This window comes from Hemicordylus capensis, chromosome 13 (genome assembly GCF_027244095.1).
Source record: "Hemicordylus capensis ecotype Gifberg chromosome 13, rHemCap1.1.pri, whole genome shotgun sequence".
NCBI lineage: Eukaryota > Metazoa > Chordata > Lepidosauria > Squamata > Cordylidae > Hemicordylus > Hemicordylus capensis.
Window position 1 is genome coordinate 12,460,867 of NC_069669.1, and position 20,446 is coordinate 12,481,312.

Here is a 20,446-nt window from a genome sequence, read left to right on the forward strand (position 1 = left end):
TTCAAACATGGTGGGATCCTGCCCTCCCTTAATGAAGTATTAATGATTCCAACTAGGCCAGCTCCAACAGCCTCCTTACAAGATGAAATCAGCAATGTTGGGCAAGGATCCAAAGAACAGGTGGTAGGTTGTACCGCTCCAAGCAGCTTGTCCACATCCTCAGGACTTGACTGAAAGATATGGCTGAGGTCAACCTGGTGACAGCGATCAGGCACTGGATTGGCAGGGTAAGGTACAGGAGTTGGTGTTGCTACTCAGAACAGTTGCTCAGCCTGGAGCAGAAACTACACGGAGTCAACCGGACCCTTCTTGGTTGCTGAGGTCACCTGGTCCTACAGGCCTCCTAGCCATCAACGAGGATGCTGCTGAAGCAGTATTATTGAATTGTCAGCTCTGTCATTGAATTGTCTGGGGCTGGTGTTAGAACAGGCGACAGTTCCCAATCAGTAGTTGGCGAAGAGCAGAGCCTTACGGCCATCCATGTACTGATCTATGGATTTCTGTTTGTTGATGGTACAAGTGTTGAAGAAACTTTATTGTGACTACATGATCATATGTTGAGGAGCTGATGGCCCATGTTAATATGAGTCCAACTGCCTCTACAGTAAAGGTCTGCAGAGGTACAGATTTCATGGTTGGAACAGAAGTACTTTGATTATTCAGAGTCCCTCTTTCTTTTCTGCAGCACCAGAAAACCTATGATTTAGTGGTATCATTGGCCATATTCATTTATCATTTAGTGGTATCATTGGCCATATGTAACACGGAACCAGAGTTTAAGGGGCCAGAGGTTTCCCAATCGTTACATCTGAATGCATGGCACTTGGGTTCTGCAATGCAAGCGACCGGAGGTTTTCTCTTTGGAACTCCAATTTCAACCCTTGGGTCGTAGTGAGTTTTGTTCCCCCAAACCAAGGTTCAATGTAGCCTGTGTTCCATCTGAATTCAGAACTGCAGACTGTGTTCCCTTCAACTGGAGTTGAGAGAGGACACTCCCCCCTCTCTCCAGCTGTGATTGGCTGTGTGGGCTGTCCTTCATGCTGTCCCACCGATTGCCAGCTCCCTGCTTTCCATTACGGCTAAATTTGGACAGGAAAGCGGGGTTGGGGGTGAGATGAGGAACCCGCGGGTCCGCGTTACATGCAAGTGCTCTAGTACCTGACAGAAATGAAAGAGCAACCTGCCTTTTGGTGCTTTCTTCCTCTCCATGACTCAATGTCCAGTCACATGGGTCGGTGATTGGTTTCTTAACCCATCTGTGGGCACCTCAGAAGCACCCAGTTGACTTTCATGGGGAACAGAATCCTGTCCTGAAAGACCTCTGGTCTGCTTCCGTAAACCTCTTCCTTGTGTTCTTTCATCAGTCAATGAGTCACGAAACAAATGCATAACTAATTTTGTAAATGCACGTGAAGAGCTGCTTCCCCCACCCATAGAAACAGTTTGATGGGCAGCAGGATGGGGCGCCTCTCTTAACTTCCATTTTTGCTTAGGTCTCCGCTTTTGAAAATGGACTGCCACAGGCAATTGAGCTGCAGAGCATTCCGTGTCTGATTTTCCCCCACACACAAAAAGCGTAATATAGAGACCAATTGGGTTTATTAGTCTCTTACGCAACGTATTTGTTTTTCATTAAACATTCTGATAGGGTCTGATTAAAGGACCATGTTTTATTTATCAGGCTGCTTCTGAAAATGGGCTGAGATTTTTTTAAAAAAGGAAAGAAAGGGAAAAAAGAAAATCTATCAGCTTAGGGCATTTACTGGATAACATGTTTGCTGTGCTGGAAAATGATGGAGGGGGGGGGGAGAGATGAGATACTCCTGTCAGAGCAAGAGAGCGCTTAAGGCAAAGGGATCGAATGGAGGGGGGGGGAGAGAAAGGAACAATAAGAGACTTCACTTTATGCTAGCTTTTTGCTTCCTTCCTTCCTTTTGTGTGCACGTATGTAGCCTTTTAATTTCCCCCCTTCTTTTTGCATTATAAATTAATTTGTGCAGTGCAGAGTGTAGCAGTGCTCTCTGAGTGTCTCAAGCTCACAGTACCCTACAAAGGCATGGAGTTTTCCAGCGTGTGAGAGAAATCCCCTTTTTGTAAGTCTGAGCATTCCTTGTGTTTAGCATTTAATAGCTAGTGCGGGTTTGTTAAATGTGCGTCTTTTCTTGGGGAAGAGGAAGATTTAGGTTGCAAATGGGCCTTTTGGAAGCCATGTGGGAGGAGCTATAGAAGTGAGATTGCTATAGATTTTGAAGGAGCTTTTCTCGGTTCTGTACGGTCTCTTTATGCAACAGCTAATTACTTTTCAAGTTGAGAGCTCTTTGCTTGAATTGCAGGAATCCTCTGGTGATCTGTTTGCATTTTAGTTCAATAGAAGCTGTGGGGGTGGGTACTTTATTTAAAGGAGGAATTGTGTTACCAAATTAGCAAGGCACACACACACAAATGACACAGAATATATTTTTGTGTAGGTTTATATTGTTCAGCCCTGGCTCTAGATATCCCAACGTGGTAAAAATATTAGCTTTTAAAGTGTGGGTAGCTTGTAAGTGTTTGCAAAGTTCGGTGTCTCAGAAAAGAACCTTGAAAAGGAAAGGAAATGGAGAGGAAACTTTAAGTAATTTGTTGAGATCGAGCCTTCTTACTGAAGAATTAATAATTCAATAAATTTGTCAGAATTCATTTTATATAACACTGGTATCTTTTGTTACATCTTAGTAATGTATATGGGGAGGAAAGAAGGAAATTTGACCTCAAGGACAAGTTTTGAGCATAAATGATTTAATTTCCAGACCACATCCTATTTTATTACATGAAGACTATCTAGATGTACTAATGAATAATTATTACTCCATAAAATAAGGGGGGGAGTCTTCAGAAGCTGAATACTAATTGTAGCAAGACGCATTACTCTCTCTTAAGCAAAAAAAAAGTAAACATTAGAATTTGCACCCCCAGTGACTAATGGTATTTGCTCATGTAACCTGACAGATTAGCCTCTTGTAATAGATTGTCCTTCCAAAACGTTTCATAATCTTAAATGAGATATTTTTGTTTTTTGTTAAAAAGAGCCGTTCGGATATTTTCTTCTTAGGGACAGGGAAGGGGGAAAAAGAGGAATTTGTCCATAACATGACTTATTCCTTGAGCTTTCACTGCAGTGCCTAATCTAATACTTCACAGCAGTTAATGATTTTTTACAAGCTTCTATGAAAATGCAGAAGGGGGAAAGTGCAAAGGATATTATGGAAATAAAAGGATCTGGGATATATACACATATAATCTTTTTAAGGCTCTGAAATTTTAGTGCCTGTATTCTGTTTGTCAGATTTTGATCTGAATCCATATTAGATTATCCTTTTTTTTTTTTAAACAAAATCTCAACTCACCCTGAGCCTGAGTGATTTGGTAAGCGGAGGGGAGAGCTACAAAACCATCTACATTTTTTTCCATCTATGATAGCCAAATGGGTTCTATTTTTTGTTTTCCTTTTCTTGCTTGCAGACATCAAACTGAACTTCAAACATTAGATAGCTCCATTTTTTTAAAAGGAAGTGGGGGGGTGTTTCAACCTTCCCTGACAAGTCAGGCATGTAAAGTCCATCTGTGTGCAGGTCATATGTGTGTGTGTGTGTGTGTGGTGTGCGTGTTTTTAGATGGAAGAGCTAGCTATGAATGATCTGTGCACCTCCTCTGGAGTTTTTAACTTTCTCCTGGGAATCTAGGCTTAACCCATGGATTTTTCCCCTTACTCTCTTCTCTCCATACTCTAGAGCTTGCTCGGATAAGGGAATCCCTTTCTGTTTGTCAGGTGTGGGTGTTGGAAAGGAGGAGGGAAGAACTCTAGAGCCGTGTGTGTGTGTGTGTGTGTGTGTGTGTGTGTGTGATGAATCATAACAGCCTTTTGGGTCCCAGCTGGGCAGTGTCATTAATTGCCCAAACCTCATGGCTGTGTGTGATGCATCTCTCTCTCTCTCTCTCTCTCTCTCTCTCTCTCTCTCTTTCGGGATTTAAAAAATGCAGTTATTTGAATTTTGGTGAGTGGTAAAGAGATACACTGCCCTGGCTGGGACCCATTTGACAAATGACAGGAACAGTATAGCATCAGCAGCACCAGAAGGAGTCTCCCTGAATATCTCTCTCTCTCTCTCTCTCCAAGAGAGCAGCTTCAATGCGGAGAAAACCCTTCACACCCTGACTGTCATTGAGGGGGAGTTTCAGCAGCTCAGCATCTAGGCTGTGTGTTCTCTCTCTCTCTCTCTCTCTCTCTCTCTCTCTCTCTCTCTCTCTCTCATTATTAAATATCTCTCCCTCCATTCCTTCTTCCCACCTCTCTCGATTGTGGGGTTCCCCCCCTTCCTTTCTGGGAGTAGGGGGCCAGAATTGCACCCAATGGCCTTGTCTTGACAAATGAACATAGGGCTCAGACACTGGGGTTTGGGAGGGTCGTGCCAGCCACCCCCAGCAGAAGATTCCCCCAGAAGAGTGTTCGGGCCTGCTTTTTGTGGTCTGGGGGGGAAAGACCTCCGGAAGAGAGAGAGAGAGTGTGAGAGAGAGAGAGAGAGTGAGGGGGTGGTGTTGAGGGGGGGGTGTAGGAGAGAGAGAAATAAAGAACGGGCTTCTAGTGAGGAGGCAGGAGCAACGTGCTCTTATGCAAGCCCCCTCACTTGGCCGTCGGTTTCTGAGCAGCAACATGCAACATCCTCTGACGGGGGCAACCTGCGTGGCGCTCCCAAATGTCGGGATGTGTCCCCAGCTGTCCTGTGCCTTGACTTTCATGTACTTACAGCAGGTAAGTCGGACCAACTTTTTTGTCTCTCTGTCTCCCTCCCGCTCCCTCTCTCTCTCTCTTTCTCTCCTGGCTTGGTCATCCCCTCTAGTTGTCTGTGTATTGTCTGAACCCCCTGGACTGGAAAAAGCTTTCTGCCTGAATAGAATCTGTAATTGTCTCTCTCGTGGGTGCGCGGTGGCGGATGTATGCATTTTAATAACCCCCAAATTAATGTGTCCAGAGCATGGTCCTCTGCCTCTGTTCAGAACGCCGCAGCTCCGCTAGGTACCGCCACAAATATTTCAGGAGTTTGATAGATCTGTCTGGTTATGTCGCTCGGTTTCTTGCTGCTTTGCCTCCTTTTGTATCTCTTCTGTGCACAGCTGTGTTGGGGCACCATCCTGGCATTTGCTTGCAGAGTTTCAGAAACAGGATAGAGAGAATTGATGCTGACACATCTTTTTTTTGCTCTCCCCCCCCCACCCCACACAATTCTGTTCTGGGTCCTGGATGTCAAGCTGTCTTTCTGAAATTGCCCTTGCCCTCACTGCAAATTTGGGGAGTGTGGGTTAAACGCAAAATCAAGCATGGGAGGTTCTTGTTGGAACAAGATGCAGACACAGATCAAATGGGACTAGGGCAGTTCTGGAAGTTAACTTGTGGGGTGCATTTGTAAACCTATCATCTGGACATTTGTAAATGAGCATTTTATTGGGGGAGGTGTGTGTGTGTGTGTGTGTGTGTGTGTGTGTGTGTGTGTGTGTGTGTGTGTGTTGACTTCAGCTTAGTAATCAATGGCTCTCCCTTTAATTCTTCTTTGTACTCCTTATTCTTAGGGGTTTTTTAAACAAATCTTTCAACTTTTCTCCGAAAGCAGTGTTATGTTTCCTTGCTTCTAATCCCTACAATCACAGAAAGAGAAAGAGGCTCACAAAGCGCTAAAGCTAAGAGCCCTGGAGTCCACTGACTCCAAAGTACCCCCCCCCCGAAATCAGTGGGGGATTTCTCCCCAGCAAATGAGCTAAGCCTCACAGTGCCGGCATCTAAAGACAATTAGGTTTGTGCTTAGAATTCTTGAGAAAATGTACCAATTTGTGGGTAAGAAGCAGAGCTCAGGACTATAGAGGGCATGGGCAATGGCTGCATAGAAGCAAGATTAAAATATATTGTCATGCAAATATGATTAATTGCATTTATTCTGTTGAGAGTGTATCTCCCCCCATTCTGTGTTTACTACGGCTCCGCCAGAGTTACTGTACAGTGGAATTTATCTATTAACACTCAGCTACTACGGCAGCTTAGCTGTGCCTTCCAGACTCATGCAAAACAGCCACTAAAGTTTCTTTCTTTGTCTCTCTTTGTATCTTAATTTCAAGCAGCAGTAATTCCAATCCTCCATAATTTCTAGCCAGGGCTCATCTTGTTAAATCAAAATGGACAGAATGCAGATATCGGAAGGGTGTGCATGGAATTTCATGGAAATCTCCTGTTTAGAAATAAAATTTGAGCTGTGCTTGTGAATGTCTGTTTCCTGTCCTTAGGACACTCCGTAGTGCTCGGAAATAAATAGTCTTTTGAAATGTCTATGTGCACTTACCAGAATATGCATGTATGTAGGAAAGTTATATGTGTTTGCAGTTAACTAGCAATCAGCATACTGAAGCGGTGAGTGTGTCTGTTTGTTTTTGTTAAATCTTAGGTGGGAAATCTTGAACAAATTCAGGGGTACGCCCCACTGCACGCAGTGCAACTTTGTGCCAGGTTGACAGGCAAAGCTTTGCCCTGTTTGTCAAAGTTCTGAACCTGCTAACTTGCCTTCCGTGTGTCTTTCAAATGAGTTGCTTTGGGAATCACCCTTAGCGATAGTTGTCTTCCTACATGGTTATACAAGGGAGGGTGGGTGGCATTCCTCTTTCCAACCGGTGTTGCTTGAACTTTTCCAGGCAGCAGTTGAAACATTCAGGAGCTAGCTTTTGAATAAAAGGTAGCTAGCTGTGACTTGAGGGGAGAGGTCAAGCCGGCCACACAAGGACCAGCAAAAAGGATTACATAAATATGAGGTGGGGGGAGTGGAAGGAGGGGACGCAGAGGGAGCTGGGGATCATATTGCCTCCATGCACTGAATTACAACAGCCTTATGCAATTGCCATCTCAGTACAGTGCTGCTTTCTGATGTAAAAGAATCTATGCAGACCTAATGATGGCTTCGGAGAAGCGGATTCAGCTGCTTCCATTCTGCCAGAGACAAAAGATGTGAAGCCACCACAAGGCATTTGGGAGAGTCTCTTGAAAGGTTTTCTTAACCCCTTTTGCAGATTCACTTTCTGCTTTGGAAGTCTGTGCTGTTCAGCCTCCTTTTCTCCTTGGCTTTCTTCTTATAAAATTGTCCTCTCCCTCAAAAAAATAGATTGTGGGTGGGTTGTATCAAAAATACATTTCTGAGTTTGCAAATGCATATTGGAACTCTATAGTTTGGATAGGCATGAAGGATCAACGATGGCCCCTTCCATGCCCAGACCACACAATCGATTCCCATCATATTGACTATATTTGTTCCTATCTATTCCCATCATATTGGCTATGTATTTTTCCTCTTGCAAGTTCTCATCCCACTTATCAAGGGGAAATTGTTATTCAGAATCTTACAGGGGTCGCATATGGGTTTGTTTGGCGAAGGAAAGGAAATCATATAAGACAAATGTCCCTTCTGGTATATGTGTTAAACCATTAGACTTGTGGAAGATTTCTTTCAAAATCCCATAGGTTTTCTCAACACATATTAGTGCTGAGTAGCAAACATAAGAATGCTACCTAGATGTCGCTCACATTCTTTTGCTAAAGCTTAGACACTGGAGGTCTCTCAAGACGTTCTTTGACTTTTGTGCTGGTAATCTGCTTGGCTATTACTTAAATCACAATTACTGCCCCCCCCCCCAAAAATAGTATTTTGCTGACATGTCATTCCATGCTTTCAACATTTTGTGTCAGCCATGCCTCAGTTCTCCCCTTCTTGTGGATGAATGGATTCAGAACATACGTCTTGCTACCAACTATGTAGTTTAAGAAGTTGATTCCTTCTTTCCTTCCTGGCTCAGGAAATATATTTAGCTCGTCTGGACTAGGATGGCTAGTGGCATCTTCTTTAGCCCCCTTTGGAAAATGTGTGTGTGTGTGTGTGTGTGTGTTGTTTACAATTGCAATGCATTGCCTGTTTAGTTGATAGTTTCTCTGTGTATTCACTGGAATGCTTTTGAAAGATGTCATCACAATCGCTGGCTCTGTGCTAATGGCAAAGTCACTAATGCTGCACAGAGATTCTTGAAGGAATTCCATCACAGGTGGCAGCTTATGCATATAGGCTGGAAAGCTTGTCTGATGAAATAGTTAAATTCCGAAGCCTGGCTCATAGGCCTTGTGTGTATTGTAGATAAGCAAAAAGCAAAGTACTCATTAAAAGGAAGAAAGGGGAGAAATCAAAGACTGTGGTTGACATCCAACTAGGGGACTGGTGGAAAAGCAGTGTAATCCACCAGTCAACAATGTTACCAAATCTCTTAGTACATGTTCACATAGATCCTAGGAATGTTTACTCTCAAGCAAGTGCCACTAATTTCAATGAGACTTCTTGCCAAGTAATTGTGTGTAGGATTACTGTCGCTGTCTTCCAAAGATGTTCTTCACTATTAGGATTTAATCAGAGAATATCCTACAGATGCAAGTGTGTAGGAAAGAATTATGGAGCTATATGTTAGTCCTTCAAGAATTTGAATAAAATTTGTAAAACTTAGATTCCATGTTTCTTATCCCATATAGTTTCAGCCTTAAGTGGTGCAGCAGGGAAATGCCTGACTAACAAGCAGAAGGTTGCTGTTTTGAATCCCCACTGGTACTATATCGGGCAGCAGCAATATAAGATGATGGTTAAAGGCATCATCTCATACTGCGCGGGAGGAGGCAATGGTCAACCCCTCCTGTATTCCACCAGACATCCACAGGGCTCTGTGGGCACCAGGAGTTGGAATCAACTTGACGGCACACTTTACCTTTTTACCTTAGTAGATAAATAACAACCTTTGTTTCCAGACACTCCTTTGGTCCCCTTTGCTAAGCAGCAACTACCCTGGTTTGCATTTGAATAGGAGACTACGAAGCTATTTCCACAATCACTGGAAAGCGGGCTACGGGATCACAGGCAAGCCCGGTGCTCCCAAGGTGGCTAGCCTGCCTAATTCCCCCTCCCCTTAAATGAGATTAACGGAGCGAGTGCGTAGTGCACAGCGACACACGAGTAGACCCCTGACTGGGAGGCTGCAATCAGCCTCCCGGGCTCAGGGGTCTCTCCAGGATGCCCCGTAAACTCATGTGTGGCATCCTGGAACTTCCGGGGGCTTTGTGGCCCCAATCCCCATGCCCCCCACCAGCTCCGTGACGGAGCCGGCAGCCATGTGGGTGGCCAACCTGGCTGCCCTGCTACAAGTGGCTGCTTGTTTGCGAGGAGAGTGGGCTAAGCCCGCTCTCCCTGCAAGCCCAACAGAAGCGTTTCTCGTGGATCATGAGAAGAGCTTCTACATGTGTGAGCACTGTGAGGTATTCCCTTCAGTGGACGGGGCCACTCTGGGAAGAGCATCTGCATATTTGCAGGCAGAAGGTTCCAAGTTCTCTCCCTGGTATCTCCAAGACATGGTTGGTTGGTTGGTTGGTTGGTTCGTTCGTTAGTTAGTTAGTTTAGCATAGTTGTATACCACCCAAAACATACGTCTCGGGCAGTTTACAATTTTTTAAAAAACCAGCCAGATTAAAACCAAGTTAAAACATTAAAATAAGTTAAACAATGATAGACCAAGAGTGTGTAACTGCTACTTCTGATACAGAATATCTGCCAGATATTTTGTGGAGAATATCTGGCAGAACCCTATACTACTTGAGAGGAGAGCTGGTCTTGTGGTAGCAAGCATGACTTGTCCCCTTAGCTAAGCAGGGTCCACCCTGGATGCATATGAAAGGGAGACTAGAATGTGAGCACTGTAAGAGATTCCCCTCGGGGGATGGAGCCGCTCTGGGAAGAGCATCTAGGTTCCAAGAGCATCTAGGCTTCTCCAATATAGGGCTGAGAGACTCCTGCCTGCAACCTTGGAGAAGCCGCTGCCAGTCTGTGTAGATAATCCTGAGCTCAATGGACCAATGGTCTGACTCAGTGGAAGGCAGCTTCCTATGTCCCTGTGTACAGCTGAATATTAACCCCTTGCAACAGGAGTTCACATGAACAAAGCCAGGAAGCCTTTCCTATATTGTACAGCAATGTACAAGAAGGCCTTTTCATACCACCCAGCCCATATCCCATTGCATAGACTAGCGAAGTCAACTTTTGTTGCACCATATTCAATTCCATCCCATAGGGCAGCCACGCCATTGTCAATATCATACGGTTGGTAAATCCCCACCCCCACTTAATGATGATGCATGTGGTTTGTTTTAAATAGTGAAGTGATTTGTACAAAGGGTAATTCTTCTTAAATGGAGCCATTTCTCATGCCGGACACCAGCAGATCGAAAGCAATTGGACTGAAACTTCAATATCCACCTGCTTTGTCTTTAACTAGAAAGTAGTTTGCGGCACAGATAATGGCTCAAGAAAACAATGTCCGTACTGGAGTGGTCTGTCTCCCCTGTAATTATTTCAGCAACATGTCCAGGTCCATAGGTAACAAAACCATCTGCAGTATATTGCCTGGGACCACGAATGTTGTGGCTAAGGATCCTGCCGTGAGTCACACTTCTGCAGCTAATGGCATTTTCTTCAACTCCTGATGGCTTCTGACAGGTATTTTCTTGGGCATCGGAAACCTAGGATTGCCACCAAGATTTTATCTAAAGCAAAACTGGAAATTTGGAAGTGTCCCAGGCCACCTGATTTCCTTTCCAGTGGCATGTTGTTGTTGTTGTTGTTGTTGTTTCGATTTCTACACTGCCCTTCCAAAAATAGCTCAGGGCGGTTTACAAAGAGAAACAACAAATAAATAAGATGGCTCCCTGTCCCCAAAGGGCTCACATTCTAAAACGAAACATAAGATAGACACCAGCAACAGTCACTGGAAGTACTGTGCTGGGGGTGGATAGGGCCAGTTACTCTCCCCCTGCTCAATAAAGAGAATCACCACGTTTAAAAGGCGCCTCTTTGCCAAGTTATCAGGGGTTTGCCCAGTTAGCATAGTGGCATGCTTAGATTTCTTGGTGGATCTCCACCTCTGCTACTGCAGCCCCCTACACACCTGGCACCACCGGTGCCCACCACTGGTCTCCGCCAGCCCTGCTCACTGCTTCAGCTGACTTCCCTTTGCCGGCTGTGACACAGTATAATGACACAGGGACATAGGAAGCTGCCTTCTACCGAGTCAGACCCTTGTTCTATCTAGCTCAGTATTGTCTACACAGACTGGTAGCAGCTTCTCCAATGAAGCCGGCAGGAATCTCTCTCAGCCCTATCTTGGGGATGCTGCCAGGAAGGGAACTTGGAACCTCAGATGTTCTTCCCAGAGTGGTCCCATCCCCAAGGGGGAATACCTCCCAGTCCTCACAAATGTAGTCTCCCATTCAAATTCAAGCCAGGGCAAACCCTGCTTCACAAAGGGGACCACTCATGCTTGCTAACACAAGACCAGCTCTCCTTCCTAATGACCACTCTCGTGCATGCCCATCCCAGGGATTACAGGAACTGGATGATGATGTTATTAGACTGATTCTAATTTAATTGGTTTTCAAGATGGCTTTGTGGTGGAGATCAGGGCAGCAGCGGCTGCAACACTGAATGATAGGTAACTGTGGCCCTCCCCTCTGCAGCCCCCCCCCCTCCATGGCCCAGGTGTGGAACATCCCAGACTACTGCCCTTTCCAACCTGTGGCACATCTCCTTTGTTTTAACGATCACATTTGCTCAAGGTCGGTGTAGAGCCTTTGCGGAATTGCGCAAATCCTCCTTTTTCAGTGCAGCTCTGTTTTGCCCTAGCGCACAGTTGGGCAAACTTGTCCCTCCCGCTGTCCTTGAACTACAGTTCCCAGCCACGATTATGGAGTGGTTCTGCAACAGCTGGAAGGCCAGGTTGGCCCACCTCTGCTCAAGTGCGACTTTGCTTGTGACCCACTTTGTGAGGCCAGATGTCACCCAGCGCCGGCATCAATGTTCGCTCTGATGGCAAGCTCTTCCATCTAGACATGGACCTTTCTTTTGCTCATTTCACCATGTAAAGTGCCAGCTGCATGGTTGGGTGGTGCTACCTACATTACAATCTTAAGGGAATCCCAAAGAGCTTTGATAGTAGGAGTAAGATCCTTGCTATAAAGCAGCTTTTTGGTTTTGTTGTTGTTGTTGTTTCCGTCTTGTGGCATACTGTCCTACACTGATCCATGTTTTCCTGAGTCATTAAGCTACTCCAGTAGAGTCTATTCTGATGGCAAGTGGTTCTCCAAGGTCTTGGGTACAAATGGGCATTTGGCAGCCTTGAAACCCAAGGTGCTTTGGAAGGAGAGATGCCCAGCATTGGAGCTGGGAGCTTCAACATGCAGACCACGTGTTCTCCCACTGAGTGATGGCCTCCTCCATCCAATATTTCTTTACAAGATGAGCAATACATTTTGTTTGTGACTAATGAGCCCAAGAGGGGGAGGAGAGCTGGCCTTGTGGCAGCAAGCGTGAACTGCCCCACTTGCTAAGCAGGGTCTGCCCTGGTTTGCATTCGAATGGGAGACTATCTGTGTGAGTGCTGCAAGATATTCCCCTTAGGGGATGGAGGGGCTCTGGGAAGAGCATCTGCCTGCTTGCATGTGGTGGGTCCCAGGTTCCCTCCCTGGCAGCATCTCTGAGATAGGGCTGAGCAGGGTGGATTTGATTTAAATCAAACTGATTTAAATCATGATTTAAATCACTAGCAGGGTGGATAAAAATCAATGATTTTTTTAAAAAAATAAAAAAAATCAGATTTTTTTGATTTAAATCGGATTTTTTAAATTTAAATCCACCCTGCTAGTGATTTAAATCGTGATTTAAATCGTGATTTAAATCAGTTTGATTTAAATCAAATCCATCCTGGGGATGAGAGATTCTCCTGCCTGCAACCTTGGAGAAGCCGCTGCCAGTCTGGGAAGACAATACTGAGCTAGATCGACCAATGGTCTGACTCCATATATGGCAGCTTCCTATGTTCTTAAGGGGGCTCCGTTGGTGGGTTTGCCATTGTGGCATTGCTGGGATTGGGCACGATCCAGACAAAACTGGGCTGGTCTTCCTTTGCCCAGTTTTGCCTGTGTGTGTGAATAGCTTCAATGGATGTCTCTTCTGTGTGGTGGTGAATCTGTCCGGTATCCCGAATGCAGCCTTTTCCGTTGCATTATGGACTCCAACTTGGAGCTCATGAGAACTCAGAGCCCCTGTTCACTTACAAACGGATGCCCTTGTGCCGTTTTCTTTCCCAGTGTGCTATTTCAAGGCGACGTTGGCGTGAGAACCTCCAAAATGCTTCTTCTGTGTGCATGACTGGCATGGAACCTGTATGACCGATTCTCATTTGCCATCTGCTTCTCTCCCCCCTGCCCCCCCCCATCCCGTTCCCTACAGCTGGGCCTTGAAATAATTGTCCAGTAGCTCGTGGACTAAAGGCAGACAATGTCGCCCCCACCCATTCAGCTTTTCTGATTCATTTAACCTGCCTGGCTGGCCCCGCGAGGAAGCCGAATGCTTGTTTAGTTGTTATCAGTAGGGTAAAATCACTGTATTTTGTCAGACAAATTACAGTATTCTGCAAGAGAGAGGGGGAATTGCTATACCACACACTCAGTCGGGTTAATGCGTTTTGTACCTAAGGGGGCAGTGCGGCGCTCAGGAAATTTCATCATCCAAAGGAGCGGGAAGATGTGAAGGTGGTGGATGTCCAAGATAACCATTCATGCAGATTTACTGAGTGATGTCCTGGTGAGCTGTTTGCTTTAATTAATGGACACAAGGTTATTTGATGTTCATCGGTAAACCTCTGGGTTCACATTTGAGAGGGGAATCGGGGTGTTCACCATTTATTAAAGGCTCTTTATGCTTTGCTCTTGGACAATTTCGTTGTATTACACACACACCCGCTCTCATGAGCTGCCTAATGCAAAGTAGCTTTTGAAGAGATCAAGAGCTGCCTGTTTTCTCCACTTGAATAATAGCTAGCTGGGGTATTTTGACTCCAGCTCTGTCAAGCGGGGTCATTTCTCCGCCACAATCGCACGAAGGAAGTTGCTTCCGCGAAGTGTCCCCTGTCTTTTAAGTACCAGAATGGGAAAGGCAAGGCGAGGGAAAAATATAATAATAAGAAAAGGATCAGTTAAGGAGGTCACAGCCTGCTTGGGAAGATAAGAGCGAGATCAGCGGGGGAAAAGAAGCTGCTGTTCCACTGGCAGGGACAGGTAAAGGACTCACAGCTCAGAACACTTGTTTAATTCAGCTCGAAGTATCTTGAGAGCGGAGGGCTTTGGTAAGGAGGCAATTCTATCTCCTTTTGGGTTTTGTCAGCTCCCTGCGAGTGGCTGTTCTTCATTATTATTTATAGAATTAATTTGCATCGCGGGCAAGAGGAGTTGTTGCCATTTTTTTGAGGAGTGGTTGATGACGAAGCTCGTTTCCCTCTGTGCCTGTTTTATTCCAAACCGCCCTCAGGAGTGGGAGATCAGTCACTTTCCTTGGCCTTGCAGGGCTTCTGGTTTGGAAGCCAAATGGTAACCCTGGTTGTGTGTCCTTCCTTATTTGGGACTTGGTGAAATTCTGAAACAGATAATGGAAGGTAATAGAGGAGAGGTCCATCAATGACTGCTAGTTGGAGGGCTATAGGCCACCTTCAACCTCAGAGGCAGGATGCCTCTGAGTACCAGTTGCAGGGAAGTAACAGCAGGAGAGAGGGCATGCCCTCACCTCTTGCCTGTGGTCTTCCCAAAGGTGTCTGGTGGGCCACTGTGTAAAACAGGATGCTGGACTAGATGGGCCTTAGGCCTGATCCAGCAGGGCTGTTCTTATGTTCTTAAGGTAACCCAAACACCTGGAGGTACTATCACTGAAGTTAGGCTTTTTGAAATAAATAGTCATGGTGTTAGTAGAAGTTGGAAGGTGATTGATTTCTGACATTAAGTAAGTTTATTAATAAATTAATTAAGTATATCTGTATACTGCTCCAAATCCACACCTATGAGAAGTTTACAGCAAACATAACAAGAATTAAAACATTTTAAACAGTTTTGATTGATTGATTAAGTGCCATCAAGTTGGTGTTGACTCTTAGCAACCACATAGATAGATTCTCTCCAGGATGATCTGTCTTCAACTTGGCCTTTAAGGTCTCTCAGTGGTGCTTTCATTGCTGTTGTAATCAAGTCCATCCACCCTGCTGCTGGTCATCCTCTTCTCTTTCCTTCAACCTTTCCCAGCATTATGGACTTCTCAAGGGAGCTGGGTTTTCACATAATGTGTCAGAAGTATGACAGTTTGAACCTGGTCATTTGTGCTTTGAGTGAAAATTCTGAATTGATTTGTTCTAGGATCCATTTGTTTGTTTTCCTGGCTGTCCATGGTATCCTCAAAAGTCTTCTCCAGCACCAAAGTTCAAAAGCATCAATACTTTTTTTCTATCTTGCATCTTCAAAGTCCAGCTTTCGCATCCATAAAATGTCACCGGAAAAACCATTGTCTGAATGATTCTGATCTTTGTAGGTATAGACACATCAGGGCATCTAAACAGTTTTAAAACAAGCTAAATGCTACAATCTAGTTAAAAGCTTGGGTGAATAAATGTGTCTTGGGGTTCTTTTTAAAAACATTCAGAGATGGGGAAGCTCTTGATTCAGCAAGTTCCAAAGTTTCCGCAATTTAAGTTTCAAGTTTCTGCACATTCCAAAGGCTCGGGGAGGCCACAGAGAAGGTCTGCCCCTGAGTAGCCACAAGACAAGCCAGTGGCAACTGCAGACAGACCTCTCTGGATGATCTCAGTGGATGGTGGGCTCACAGCAAAGAAGATGTTTTCTTAAATACCCTGGGCCTAAGCTGTTTAGGGATGTGCAGGCTATAACTAGCATTTTGAATTTTGCCCGGAAACGTATTGGTACCCAGTGTACTTCTCTTAATATAGGAGTGATATGGTCTCTTCAAGTTGACCTAGAGACCAACCTGACTGCTGCAGTGTGCACCAAGTGCAGTTTCTGGACTGAGTACAAAAGCAGTCCTATATAGAGCGCATTGCAGTAGTCAGTTCTGTTAGTCTATTGCTTCATTCTGGGTTGTCTGTGATTGGTTTAAAAAGGGATCTAAATTAGAGTGACTCATCTCTTTGGTTCAGAGATCTTAGTGTGGAGACACCAACTACCATATAGTTTGCTTTCTCCTCCACTTCTTCCCCATGTGCAACCCACCAGCACATTTAATTAATGAGGAGTCACATATTGAGAGCTTGCTAGTGTGCTGAGAGGTTCTAATGAAATCTCTGGTTCTATGAGCCTCCACCCTAGAGAATAATTGCCAATCATGGCCAGTGGTCTGACCCAGTCACACTTTGGGTACGTTATGTTGAACACATGGATGGGGAGGGCAGAAATATGCATGCTACCTGCTTCCCACCTTGGATGTCTGCATAGAAGATGCTTACACAATCTGGCTATGCACATACAATTGACTCTTTGCTCAATCAGAAGCCCTGGAAATGCAGAGTGGGAAGAGAGCATCAGGAACATAGGAAGGTGCCATATACTGAGTCAGACCATTGGTCTATCTAGCTCAGTATTGTCTACACAGATTGGCAGCGGCTTTTCCAAGGTTGCAGGCACGAATCTCTTTCAGCCCTATCTTGGAGAAGCCAGGGAGGGAACTTAGAACTTTCTGCTCTTCCCAGAGTGGCGGCTCCATCCCCTGAGGGAAATATCTTACAGTGTTCACATGTGGTCTCCCATTCAAATGCAACCAGGGCAGACCCTGCTTAGCTAATGGGACAAGTCATGCCTGCTACCACAAGACCAGCTCTCAGGACCTTGGACAGCACACAAGAGCATCCGGACCTTGGATGGCACACAAGAGCATCCAGACCTTGGACAGCACTCAAGAGCACCAGGACCTTGGAGGGCACACAAGAACACCAAGATCTTGGGCAGCACAAAGGAGCCTCAGGACCTTGGAGGGCACACAAGAGCACCAGGACCTTGGACAGCACACAGGCTCCTGTAAACCCCCCCCCCCATGTAGTTAACATAATTTATGAAAAGAGGTAGGTTCAAAAAATCATTGGCCATAGGGAGAACTGAAATGCAGATGTTTAATATTATTCTGTCTTTCCAGGGTGGTAATGAGTTGCTGAACAAAAGTCAAGTCTTAATATAGCCCTTGCACTTTTCTCCAATTTGATCTTCAGGCTTCATTCCCAACATATAACACTATTTCACCTTCCTCTGCTTTTTTGTCACGTATTTTTGACTGTGGATATTCTGATCTATTCTTATACTAATATTCACAATTCTGTGGATCTTTAGTTTCCATCTTACCTGGAGAATCGGCCTTGCCTTGTATTGTGTTTTGTAGGCTGTTGAGATAAAGGTTTCTTTTGTGGGATGGGGGATCCCAGAGTCTTTACAAACAAACAAACAAAATTGATTGAAAGTGGTGGGTACACACTGAAGAATAGATGTTCTGTGTCATTGCTTGAAAACGTGTCCTATTTATGTACTTGTGGGGGAATGCTGTGTGAAATGTAAACACATTCAACTAATTTGGTGGACTTCAGAAGAAAAGAAAGCTGTACAGGCATGCTGGTAAAATCATAACTTGTCAAAATGTTGGATGGAAAGCATGCTTTCAGAACCCTCTTGCTTATTCTATAACTATGATGATGTCTAGGGATGCCATAGGAGAGAATGACTCACGCCTATGTGGGAATAGGTATCTGCATGGTACTACTGGATTGGTGGACTAGGACACTATAATTCCTTGGGAGCTACTGAGAACTCACCCATCCTGTCCTCTGCATATCTGCACCCTGAATCAAATAAATAAATAAATGATGATGTGAGGCTGTGTGTGAGAACCTTAGGCCTTTGAGTGCATGACAAAAGCCCTGTTCTGGCATTACAGTCAGTGCATGGAGGGGGTGAGGTCACAAATGTACTCTCCAGGCCGAACCCCTCACCATGCCCAATGGCTGTCTGTTAAGAATGCCAGCATGTGGGCCATGACAAACACCGCAGTGTATAGACAGAGTGGTTTGCACGTTGGTAATTCAGGGTCTACGTGCATATCCTGCAGATGCGGAGGGGAGGGGTAAGACACACTGAGTGGGGGGGGGGACCGAAGCTCAGTGGTTGAGCATCTCTTTAGGGTGCATCTCTTTACCTGCATCTCCAGGTAGGGCTGAGAAAAATCCCTGCCTGAAGCCCTGGAGAGATGCTGCCTGTCAGAGTAGACAACACTGAGCTAGATAGACCAAAGGTCTGACTCAGTCAACTGCAGCTGCTTATGTTCCAAGTACAATCCCGGCCCTCCTTCAATGCATGGACTACAGAGTTATTCACACAGTATGTTGTTTGTGTTTACAGATCTCTCTTGGTGCATACATACTGTATGCACACGTACTTTTGTGTGGATTGTATTTTGTACATATGCACATGTACTTTTGTGTGGATTGTACTTTTGTGTGGATTGCCCATATTATGTGCACACATGCCTGCACTCACACGTTTTTTTTGATGTCTGCTCAGTGAATTCTAGATCCTGCTCAGGATGAATCAGGAAGGCCCCATTCTGAATGCATGTAAACACACATCCTGCCTTGATGTGTCCACCCAGAACAAAACTCATTCCGCACACAGGTGCAAAAGAATTAGAGAGAACACTGCTCATGATGTGTGAATAACTTTACATGTGTGCAGATCGACAGTCCAGGTGCACTGTACAGACGTGCATTTGGCAGACAGGTGAATAGCCCTGCTGTTTGGGAACTGCCTGTTTTATTCCAGAAATGAAGGTAGCTAGAGTCCCATCGTTTTGGAATTCTCCCTTCACACCCCCCCGTATGCTAAATTCTGTCTTTGGGTTTAACATGGCTGCATAGCTCAATTAATGGTCTCTGGCAGGAGGAGCAAGGGAGGAAAGAAATCTCTATCTCCCCCTCCCTCCCTCCCTCTCTATCTCTCCCCCACTCCCACCATCTCTCTCTCTCACTCCCTCCCCTCCCACCCACCTTCAATCTCTCCCCCCTCTCTCCCCACTCCCACTCTCCATCTCTCCCTCCCTCCCTCCCTCCCTCCCTCCCTCCCTCCCTCCCTCTCTCATCAGGAGCAAAGTTATTTACTTCCCAAAGCTGACAGAATAGCACTGCAGGGGCTTCATTCCCCCCCCCCCCCCCCGGTTCGGAGTGTCATTATTGTGTCGTGCGGAGGGACCCACACAGGCCTCGCAGCACAGGCATCGTCTCCTAATCTTTATTATTATGCTGGACAACTGCTTGAAGAGCAAATGGGTGTCCGGGAATGGTTTAAATATCCCCATGGTGGCTGGTGTACTCCTGGACTAATAGTCATGATAGGCTGCAGAGAGATTTCCCCCTTAAGCGGACACTCACGTGTGTTCGGTATATTCGGTGTGCACCAGCAGAAAGTGGTCATACCTACAGTCAGCAATAAAAATAATGTTAAACATAAGGACAGCCCTACTGGATCAGGCCGAAGGAAGCCCACCTAGTCCAGCATCCTGTTTTCCACAGTGGCCCACCAGATGCCGCTGGAAGCCTACAGGCAGGAGTTGAAGGCATGCCCTCTCTCTCCTGCTGTTACTCTCCTGCAACTGGTACTCAGAGGAACCCTGCCTCTCAGCCTGGAGATAGCCTATATTCATCAAGACACATAGCCAATGATAGCTGTGCCCTCCATGAATTTGTCTAAGTCCCTCTTAAAGCCACCCAAGCTAGTGGCCATCACCACGTCCCGTGGCAGAGAATTGTATAGATTAATTATGTGCAGTGTGGAAAAGTACATCCTTTTGTCCTTCCTGAATTAATAGAAACATAGAAGGTCAAGAACATAAATACCATCAGAAAATAAGCATAACCGTTCTTGATCAGGCCAAAAGCCTATCTAGTCCAGCATCCTGTTTCCCACAGTGGACCACCAGATGCCTCCGGGAAGGTCACAGGCAAGAGCTGGGGGCATGCCCTCTCTCCTGCTGTTGCTCCCTGGCAGCTGGGATTCAGAAGCATCTACATGGGCCACTGTTCATCTATTCATTTCCGTCTATTTGAATGTGATGAATGAGATAAATGAATGTTCATCTATTCATTTTCAGTACTCGGCATCCTTACGCTGTGCTAGCACAAACGATTTTTTTCTAGGGCCAGGCTGTTTTGCAACGTCTAGAACTTGCATGCCAGACAAGGTGTTTTGCAGCAAGTCTCTCTGTGATCACGCAGTTCTGAAACCCCTCGTGAATTAGCGTAGCTATCTTCTCGCATTAGGGCAACTTTGCTCGTTACACAGACGCAGCCATCAGCCACTGCCAGTCCTGATCTTTTAACAAGGAATCCTGGTCAGAACTAATCTGCCTACTTGCCTTTCACTATAATCGTAATTGATAATTCCCATCTTCACAAGTTAGCCCACCATCTTGAGTAGGGGTGGAAGACATCATCA

At 45.5% G+C, this 20,446-nt stretch overlaps 1 protein-coding gene across 23 annotated transcripts in view; it reads left to right on the plus strand.

Annotated features, from left to right (window-relative positions):
* Positions 1-20,446, plus strand: part of RBFOX1 (RNA binding fox-1 homolog 1) — a 1,664,339-nt gene that overhangs the window by 1,278,030 nt on the left and 365,863 nt on the right. Inside the window, exon 1 of one of the 23 annotated variants that reach the window (XM_053276052.1) lies at positions 4,055-4,789. The exons of 20 other annotated variants lie outside the window; for them this stretch is intronic. In XM_053276052.1, the coding sequence (XP_053132027.1) occupies positions 4,649-4,789 (141 nt within the window). In that variant the 5' untranslated portion in view covers positions 4,055-4,648. Of the gene's footprint in view, positions 1-4,054; positions 4,790-20,446 lie in introns of those variants that run through there. 2 more of the 23 variants (XM_053276055.1, XM_053276050.1) reach the window with 2 other exon arrangements.